This window comes from Sinocyclocheilus anshuiensis, unplaced genomic scaffold (genome assembly GCF_001515605.1).
Source record: "Sinocyclocheilus anshuiensis isolate Anshui unplaced genomic scaffold, SAMN03320099.WGS_v1.1 scaffold1581, whole genome shotgun sequence".
Taxonomy (NCBI): Eukaryota; Metazoa; Chordata; class Actinopteri; order Cypriniformes; family Cyprinidae; genus Sinocyclocheilus; species Sinocyclocheilus anshuiensis.
Genome location: NW_015540988.1, coordinates 908,741 through 919,488, shown reverse-complemented (window position 1 = coordinate 919,488; position 10,748 = coordinate 908,741). Strand labels below are relative to the sequence as shown.

The window sequence follows — 10,748 nt, the reverse complement described above, 5'->3', positions numbered from 1 at the left end:
CCCCCCCCCCCAACCACACGACATGAATTTCTCACCGAATTTGTCACTGAAAAACATGAGATGCTTATCTTCTACCACTTAATGGGAATAAGCCTGTTAATTTAGCTGTGTAAGAGTATTTACATTAAGCAGTTTTTCCTCTGCAGAATTTTGGGTATAATTTATTTTTCAGCTATGAGGAGCCATTTGCTTTGTAAGCCACAAAAACTATATCATAGATGAATTCAAATAGTTTATTGAAAAGTTCAAACATACACATAAGGACCTCTCAGGTGTTGTGAATGCATGGTGTCAGGGAATTAGGGTCATAATGCAACACGGGGAGCAAAGGGTACTGAACTCAAACCACATCCACAAGACCCGTTCCGCCATCACGGTGAGCCATGGATAGTCGTCTGTGCTGCAAACGAAAATGAAAGGCCAGCCATGCCAGCACAGGAACACCAGCGTTCATCTCCCAATTAGGCGACCCAAAAACTGCTCAGTTCGAGGGCAGACTTCACGTACAACGGTTACTCTGGATGGCTGCCGAAGGAAAAATAAACTGCTTAAGCTTGTCCTTGCGTGCATGGAAAGAAGAAAACGGTATAACAGTATTTAAATAATAGCAGGTATAACCTTTAATATCGAGTTAAGTGGTTGCTTGAATCGCATTCAGATGACTAAGGAATATCAGATACAATACAAATGATGAAATCAGAGACAGTTTTGTCACAAATCCACCCCCGGCTAACTGAGAAGGGAACACGACAGAAAGCCACACATGCCCTCCGTCCCAGAGAGTATATCATTACTGTGGCAGTGCTGGAGAGAGATGGAGAAATTAATTTGTAGCTGAATGTCTATAAGAGAACAACTACAAATGAAAAACAAACAAGGGCATTAGGACCAGGAGGGGACAAAAAGAAACACCATGACATGATCGCTTTTGATGAGCCTTTGCACACATCCCATCCCATCTGGAATCCCCCTGCTGGTTGCTGTTGGAGTTAGATTTAAGGCCAGATTTCTCTGATATTCCCTTGTCCCTGATGGTAAGCAGGAGCAGGTTTAGGCCTCCAGCTCCAGGCCCAAGCCCAGCTTGTGGCCACCCGAATTGATGCCCTTTCCATCAACCAGGGCCGACAGGGTCAACTTGACACCTGAAAAACCATCACAAATTTAATCACTGCAGCTTTTACGGCATCCTAACCATATAAATGCAGAAGTCTACATGAAAACAAAGTTATTAAATGGTCAGGATTCATGAAGTATTTCTAAAACACCCTATTTTATCAGTCTCCAAAGTTGAAGTGAATCATATTGTGTGGTGGACAAGATGATGTTACCAGCTATAAACTATTGCGAGATACAAAAGAAAAGAAATCAATGCCTTTCACTATTAAATTGTCAAGTGTAAATAATAATAAAGGAAATTCATATCTGTACCTGGCCTCAGAGTCTGAGTATAACCAACACCGACAAGGCTGGTGTTATTCACTTTAGCCTGTTGATAGAGAGGAAAATATTGACTCATTTCTTTAGCCATAATACTCACATGCAAAGCCAAATGTAACATTCAAATCACAAACACATTCTGAGTTCCAGCCTCTTAAACAGAAGCTGTACTTTTATTAGTGGTGGGAATCTTTACGATTCAATTCTATTTCGATTCACTCTGATGCCGTCTGATGCTCAACAGAATAGGAGCACAAATCTTTGAAGGTCGCAGTGGGTTGATGCTAAATTCGGTGCACAAAATCGATATAAAAGCTGTACCAGAGTATATCTTCTCAGAAATTCTGAGTCGGCTCTGGGGCTTCTGTTTTTAAACTTAAACTTTGTCATTGTCACTCAGCACACATCTTTAGGAGAGCTAGGAGAGTAGGAGAGCTATTGATTAACGATTGAGCATGGGATAATGCTTGTGTAAATAGACATATTTCCACTAAATATAGATCATGGTGCAAGGCATTGTTTGGTTGGTTTGTAAGATGGCGTAAAAAAGGTTACTCTGCCTCTTTGGCCTTGGCTGATAAATTCATCACAGTGCAAGTGCACCTTTTCATGGTATAAATCAGTGGCTCTAAATCCTGGTCCTGGGGTCACACTGCTCTACACATTTTGCATGTCTCCCTTATTTAACACACCTGATTCAGATCATCAGCTCATTATGAGAGAGCTCCATAAACTGAACCGAGTGTGTCTGTCAAATAAGAGATTGAACCGAGTGTCAAATAAGAGAGATAGCTATCTCTCTTATTTGACACACTCGGTTCAGTTTCTGTTCCTGCCACTGCTCTGCACATTTTCGCAGAGCAGTGGCAGGAACGGAATTGAGAACCACTGGTATAAAGGACACTGCAGATTGAAAATATCGTTTAATAATTATGATTAAGAACCATTAAAGAAAGCATCAGTATTCATTAGTAAATCGATTTTTCCCTACACTCCTTTCCTTACTATTATGGAAAAAGTACATTTAGAAATGTTATTTTCTGGGATCAGATTTGTGTGTGCGATAATGGAAAAAAAACCCTCAATATTTTCTGGAATTTTGTCGAAAATGATATTTGGACGATATTTTGTCGAGCGTCTTATTGTGCTGGTACTTTGACAGGTTTGGACTGCCGTGGACAGCTGACTTCCAAAGCTTTTGATATTCTTCATATTTTGCGCGGTAATTCGTTTGCAGGAGTAACAGAAATTTACTTTTCTAGTAGTTAAAATCGATTTTTACCTTCTATGAGCATTTTTACCATAATAAGGCCAGTTTTTTTCTAAGCTAATTATATGTATGCATCATCTTTTGTCAAATTCTTAAATTGAATCAATAAATTCAAACAGTAAGACACTGTTTTGTACTCTTAAATTCCTATATCATGTCACTACCTGAAATAACCTGTGCCATTTTACTTTTCTTCTTCCCTTTTTTTCTCCTTGCTTTCATATGTAAAAAAAGATGTAACTACAATATTTTTGTATTACTGTTATATATTGTTACATCTCAATAAACAGACTGTTCACAAATAAATAAATAGTGAGACACTAAAGGGCTGTTACCAATCAAATGAAATCAGTATCAACAAAATTTGTGTTTGCAATGCAGAGGTGGCACAGAATCTGCATCTGAAGTGGCATTTAGATGCATTCACACAGAGCGTTTAATGCAGGACATGAATGCATTTAACCTGCAGTTACAAATGCATAATTAATGTTTTGATGTTTTTTTTAAGTTGAAAACAGGAAAAAAAAAAAAAGGGAAAATATACTTTAAATATAAACCTAAAATCTCTCAGAGTCATTCATTCAAACAATTCGTTCAAACGGCTGATTGATTCAGTAACGAAACACCGCCGTGTGTTGCTCAGAGATGCAAAACAGTTCTGCTGTGGCTTTATTTAGAACTATTTTCATTGTCGAATCACACAAAAAACAAGAACTGTTGTGTCTAAAATGTCACTTAATATTAACTTCTTGTTTGTTGAGCTGTTCAATCAATATCACATTTGCAATCATGCTGATATTTGGAGAAAAACATCACACTTAACGTGATAAAAGTCAAACTGGGGCATTTTTGCCCCTATATCTTGAATTTAGGGGGAAATCTAAATATATTTTAATAGAATAAATCACGCAGTGAAAGCATGAACTTGTGCTTTTGTGATATACTCAATGTCAAATCGCATATCGTTTAAACAATTACGATATTATTGTAGACGATACATATCACATACCCCTAGATCAGATGCAGAAGCAAACAGGTGCCCACTTCTGAAACTTGTGATTTTTGTAAAACTAACGTGAGTTTACTCACACTGATGGAAGCATCTTTGTCCAGCTGATACTTGGCAGCAATGCCGAAGCGTGTGCTGTTGCTTCCAGCTGTCCAGGCCAGATTCACCGCTGTCTCCAGCTTATCACTCACTTTCTGGTAGATTGAGCCACCGAACTCTGAGCCATCATTACTGCAGGGACAAACAAAAGAAATTATGAATCATTATAAAAAAACAACCTGTTCTTAAATCTAAAATCAATAAATCAATCAAATAATGTCACATTAACTCTTGGATATTTAGACAAACTACTATTCTTGTCATTCTTGTAATATCTTGTAATTTTATTGAGATCGTATTCACATTGCTTGAAATATTTTTAAAGAGCAGGTCATATGGGTTTTTGAAAAATATCTCTTTTGCTGTTTATAACGTAGCTATCCTTAAATGAAAACAATCTGCAAAGTTGTTAATCAAAAAAGTGCATGATAAATAAAGATACTGGCCCGGTTTCACAGACAGGGTTTAGACTAATCCAGGATTAGGCCATTGTTCAATTAGGAAATGTAAGTAATTTTTATTAACATGCCTTAGAAAAAACATTACTGGTGAGCATCTTGAGACAAAACAAAGGCACTGATATATTTTAAGATCAGTCAGTGCAAGTTTCTTTCAGTTAAAACAGCTCAGACTTACACTTTAGCCTTGTCTGTGAAACCGGGTGATTGTTTATCAGATATAAGACAATAGGTATTTGTGTACAAGGAAGCAGCATTTAAGGACTAGATGTCGCCCTGCAAATAACTAAAAAACGAGGCATTTGTTGCATCCAGTGGGGATATAATTACGGATTATAATGACTTGTACTGTCTTTTTATGCGTTGCATTGCATCGCGCCGCATAAACATAAAACTATGTCTTCATTTGTGATCGGAGAAACAACAAACAACAAGTCGTTTTAGAACGAGCCATTTTAGGTAGGCGTGGCTGACTCTGAACTTTTATAAAGAATATCTCTTTGGATTTGAGACTTTAGTCTTTGCAACTTTACAGATCTTCTTTATGCACCAAGAGCTTGTAACACTCCAAAGAGAAAGGAAAAATTGAAATTGCATCATATGACCCCTTTAAACCTGTTATAGGGGACTCCAACACAATATAAGGACACTTTAAAATACCATATGACCTGCTCTTTAAGAACAAACCAAAAATGACATTTAGTGCAGATATTTCCATGACTTTAAGAATACGTTAATATTTTATTATTTGTCATTATATTTGTAGGCATGAAAAGAAAGTCATAATTTTAAAATCCTTCGTATGTCCAGATTGTCCCTGTCCATATTAATGGACAAGTAATGTGTCATTCCGGAGACAACATGTAGTAAAATTCCTGACGTCTAAGTGAACTCTGTGTACATAATTTCTCACTATATCAACACTTCTCCCCACTAAAACAAACCAATTCCCAGTCTCATGCATTTAGAATGATGTAGTGATGCTGCGGGACTTACACATTAGTGTGCAGCTGGAAGTCTCCTGTTTTGTAGCCCACAGCAAAGTTGTTCTGGGTCATCTTGGACTTGGCAGTGTCAAAGGACATCTGGTAACCGGCGAGCCATCCCTCATAGCCGACCACTGCAGCACCGTGGATGGTTGGACCGGCAAAGTCAAAGTCAACGTCACAGCCCAGGTTGACGTACTCCCGCTTGTATGCAGTCTTGACTTTTCCACTCTTTTTTCTGTTCATGAGGGAAAATAAACACAATTTAGCATCATGTTTAGTCAAATAACATTTGTTTATAAAAGGTATTTTAAACATATGGATTATTTGCCTTCTGACTAGCAATAAACCAAAATTCCAACCTGCAGAAATATAAACTGTTTGGATTGTTAATATTCTTTTCCATCAAACAAGTGATACAATTAGTTTAACAAATGACTTTAAAATAATTATGCAGCCTTCTTGGAATGTATTTGGACAATCAAACTACACTTAAACGTTATATCAATTTCATCCTCAGATAACATCAAAACAAATGGCAAATAGCTGATTCTAGACTATCTCATTTAGTATTATTAATAAAATATATTTTTGGGGTCATGACAGAAGCGGGTTATTTTACTTTGGAGGCCTACATAGATGTGGTTCAGTAACAGTATTTGGACACTTAGGTGACACTTAAGCAGGAATAAGTATAAATGTGGCACCATGTGGCATTTACTTTTAACAAAATAGAGTAAGAACACTTTTCTTAGTTTTTAGTTTTAAATGATAAATTTGATATGCAGATCAAAATTAAGACAAAAGAATTGTAACACTTTCTGTTTGTCTAATGTTAGTAGAACTTACACATCAAAGCAGCAAATAAATTACTAGAACTTCAACTAAAAATAAAACTCAAAATTCAACATCTAAATAAATACTATAATATATTAACTGAAATCAAGACTCGTGCCAAAGGACAAGCTGCAGATACTGTAAGGAAGGACATAGTCATGCCTTGGTTGTACTATTTCATTCACTTCACCATTTTATAACATTTTAGAACTTATATTGAGGCCAGCAAAAACCAGCACATGGCGTCCTATTTTGCTCTGCCTGCACAAATACAGAGCATATAGCAGTGCTGGTGAAATATACTACCGTTCAAAAGTTTGGCGTCGGTTTTTTTTTTTTTTTTTAAGAAATTAATACTTTCATTCAGCAAGGATGCCTCAAACTGATTCAAAGTGAAAGTAAATATATTTATAATTTTACAAATATTTAAATTTCATATAAATGCTTGTTAGCACTTTCAACAAAGAATTCTAAATGTATCATGATTTTCAAAATTAATAAGGAATTTTTTTGGAGCAGCAAATCAGCATATTACAATGATTTCTGCAGGATCATGTGACACTGAATCCTAAAGTAATGGCTGCTGAAAACTTTTTGCATCCCAGGAATAAAATACATTTTAAAATATATTACAAATAGAAACGGTTATTTAAAATTGTAATATTTCATAAAAGACTATTTTTAATCAAATAAATGCAGCCTTCGTGAGAATAAGAGACTACAAAAAAAAAAAAAAAAAAGAAAAAATTTTACCGAACCCAAACTTTTACATTTTTTTAGTAGGCGAGTAATTCCACTGATTTCCCTTCTTGAAAAAAAAAAAAAAAAAAAAAAAAAAAAAAAAAAGTAAAAATCTTACCGAACCCAAACTTTTACATTTTTTTAGTAGGCGAGTAATTCCACTGATTTTGCTCAGAGACAAACACTGCTGTTCACTCCTCTGTTACATGATCCAACGCCCCTGCCATGAGCTACATGAGCCTATACATCAGTGAAGGCCATGTCAGCGTGTCTGTCATCTGAGAGCACAGACCCCAACGACACCAGACAGGTGCCACTCTCTCCTGACTGACCGATTTACAGTTCTCAGAACATGAGGCCTACGCTGTCGAGCTTGTGTGAAAGTAACCTGCATCAATGCACAACAAAACAGAACTAACTCTGTCACATGGCACAGACACTTGAATTGCTCAATACAATATTGAGGTACAGTCCGCCATGACACAACATAACGTCCCTGATCTACCCTGACCCAACTACACTCACATGCACTGAGACAAATCTGGGCTTCAAACCAAATCTGAAGCTCTCCTGTAGAAAAATGAATAATTTACCCTGTGTTTGGTGAGAAGGTTGTGTCAAAGGTCAGCTTCAATCCCTTTGCAATCTGAAAAAGTGATAAACAGCATTAGTAAAACTCACGCTAAAAGACCTGTACCTTGATTCATCACCATTCAGTGATTTGAAAACGCATTCAGACCTGGTCTTCAATGATGATCTCTGTGCCCAAGGTGTTGTCAGTATTCCACTTCTCTGTGAAGGTCAGACCATACTCAGACCTCTTGTATTTGGTTTCCAGGCTGCCCACCACTTTGCTGGTGTCAGTGTTGGAGGAACCAGAGGTCTTGAACTCCTATAGAGATGTAAAAGAGAAATATTTCAGATCATAGTGGCATATTCACGCATTGTTTTATTAAAAAATAATTCTTCATAATTAAAGCATTAAGTACCAACATATGAAATAAGGGTAAGACTTTATTTTAAGGTGTCTTTGTTACATAAGTTGCATGTACTTACGTTTATAATAACAATTAGATATGCATAATTACATGCAATTAACACTAAGCCAAACCCTAATCCTAACCCTAACCATTTAGTAAGTACATGTAGTTAATTAATATTACACAGTACTTAAATGTATAATTACACTGTAACAATGACACCTTAAAATAAAGTGTAACCGAAATAAGCTACATGTATACTTTTCTCCTTTCTTCTAACTTGTGTCCTAATCTAGATGTCCAATAAACCTGGCTTGGTACATTACAAATATTTTTGGCTCTTTGACAAATTGTTTTCCTTTTTTTCGCTTCAGATAAACCATCTGCTAAATGCATAAACATAAATGTATTTGCAATGTACATAGAACTGGCTTATGTATTTGCAATCAAACACCTAGGAAGAGAAAGTGTCACACATATAATGAAAAGAAAAATCTCACCACTCCACTGGCTGCTTTTGTCTTGACATCGAGCTTCACCATACCAAAGCCTTTTAGAAAACAAACCCAGAGAAAATATTACAGTGTGAAGTGACAATTAATGGTGATTTTTCACATGATGTAGTGCATTATTAGATACATTACCATATCCTTTGTTGAAGATGTCTTTGGCAGACTTGCCAAGATCTGCATATGATGGGGGAACTGCCATTTTATCTATTTAACAAAAAGCATGTTTGAATAATTAAGAACATCATAACACTAAAACAGCTGTGCAGAAGCAGACCAACACATTCACACAGTTACAACTGATCCGAGTCATTTGAAATGAAGTGGTGGGACGTTTTGGGTGGTCTACGGTATCTCTCGCTTTCCATGGTTAATCGTAGTGAGACAGCGTCATATCAGTTTGATAAATGAGCCAGCCTGAATGCAGCTGCTCTGCTCCAGCTAATCTGAACTGACAGCAGGCCACTCCTCACTGAGTCACGGAGCTAGGAAGTGATGCACTGACTCACTCCACACTAATCTACAAGTGTGGAACATGTGCACAAGTCAGCATGAGAAGCAATTATAGGAATAAAACCGATGCAGCCTGGGAAGGGTGTGGAGGCGAGGGGCGGAGACGGATAAAAAAAAAATAGCTCGGCTTTAGTCTTTGGGCTTTTTAGTGTAAGGTCTGCATAACTGATTGTGTATGACGAACAACATCCAGGAACTGTACAGTGACAAGGCTGCATCTAAATGGTTAAATGCATGCAAAGACATCAAATTCCAATTCATCATGGAATTTCAAGTAAGAGACCAATCACAATGCAGTATACAATGATGGAAAGAAAGACAGCCAATCAGAACTCAGAATGCAAAATTATGAAAATATCATGCTACATGAATTTCGAATATTCTACCCCTTGTAAAGAGGTGGTCAAAATAGACTTGAGCATTCAATTTCTTTGGACACTGCAAAGGTTGTGATATGATGTCAATGCTCTGTGCAGTCTTTATTAAAAATATCAATTCAGCATTTAACAAATGATAATAAATCCAAAATGTAAAAACGTACCATCCCCACTCTGTCTGTACTACAAAGTTCAAGTTTGTTTTGTTGCACTTGTGTTTCCGGTCTCAAGCATTTGCCTGTATATAAACGGAAGTAAATGGAATGAAAAGTGTAGTGTGACCTCTCCTTTTAGTCAATGTGAGATTTTCACATTTTAATATTACATTTCTCAAATAAATGAATGAATTAATACATAAATATAAAAACAGAGACCATACCCTTAGGGTTAGACTTTAGAATGGTTCTTAAAAAGAAGAGGGAAAAATAAAGCAAAACCAGCCTAAGATTGCTTGCTGGTCTTAACTGGTTTAGCCTGGTCTAGCTGGTCTCCTAATCAGTCCAAACGGGTCTTACCCAGTCTCCCAGCCAGACCAAACCTGAGCAGACTCGAAGACCACCAAACCATACCGATTTAAGCCTGTCAGCAGGGGGAATATAAAAAAAAATCTAACCAGAATGTTATTAATATAATAATGCTCTGCAAACACTGTAAATAATGCTGAGAAAACAAATAGTAGGAAATATACTTAAATGACACTCCCAAGCAGAAAACATAACTTACTCTAAATATAATATAAAGCATCACCGTGACCTTTATCATACAGGACACGGAGTAAAATGAATGTCTGGACCTGTAGGCATGACAGGCGTTTCTAAGTCTTTCTTTTCAGGAAGTACAAAATTCCCGCTGCTTATGAGATACTCCTCCACCACAGAAACAATTCCTTACTAGTCCTTCCGGCGTAAAAACGGAGTACTAGTTGCTTTGAAAGAAAACAGTATCATCTTGTGCAGGAATCTTATCGGTTTATAATCAACTCAGCTCAATTAACCGAGAACTGTTTTTTTTTTATAAAGGGTGAAGTAAGGGCAAGGCTAATTGCGGATCTCCTTCCCATTTTCAGAAGCCGCTAGAAACCCGCATGGTGCTGGTGGTGGACATCCGCAAGACTTAAAACGAAACCAGACAGAAGTACAACACGAACTGTGGTCATATCTTAAACAAAACAGAAATACGAGCACTAAAAGGTCCCGCAGCTCTAGTACTGCGGAGCTGCACTCATGTCAGCCCGCGGGGAGCGCAGCACTGACCCGGCGATCTGTCAGTTACAGCTACGCTATAGATTGGGCTGTAACGCTGCTGACTTGTGCTCATGTCAGGCTATGACTGATCTCAGGCTCTGGGCTGCTCCGTCTCTCTGGCTGTGACATTAGGACAGGCCGAGAGCTCTGAGTGATTCAGCTAACGCCAGCTAGCGCGTTAGCACTAAGTAGAAAGCATGTGATTTAACAGCTCCAACGCTGAACTGTCCGCAGTATATGATTTCTGCGTTTCTCGCTGACTTACCTGTTAAAAGGAGTAGAGTGAGG

The 10,748-nt window shown here is 37.4% G+C and overlaps 1 protein-coding gene across 2 annotated transcripts; it reads right to left on the bottom strand.

Annotated features, from left to right (window-relative positions):
- Positions 1–219: 219 nt before the first annotated feature.
- On the bottom strand, positions 220–10,742 carry LOC107690181 (voltage-dependent anion-selective channel protein 2). Of its 2 annotated transcripts, none has more exons than XM_016488434.1 (9): positions 10,726–10,742; positions 8,462–8,533; positions 8,318–8,367; positions 7,577–7,729; positions 7,431–7,483; positions 5,270–5,497; positions 3,797–3,947; positions 1,429–1,486; positions 220–1,142 (listed from the first exon to the last, which is right to left on the bottom strand). In XM_016488434.1, the coding sequence occupies exons 2-9, from the start codon at positions 8,526–8,528 to the stop codon at positions 1,051–1,053; spliced, it is 852 nt and encodes a 283-aa protein (XP_016343920.1). In that variant the 5' UTR covers positions 8,529–8,533; positions 10,726–10,742; the 3' UTR covers positions 220–1,050. The 2 variants fall into 2 exon arrangements, with proteins under 2 accessions (XP_016343920.1, XP_016343919.1); XM_016488433.1 differs by lacking the exon at positions 10,726–10,742 and adding an exon at positions 9,732–9,806.
- Positions 10,743–10,748: the final 6 nt, after the last annotated feature.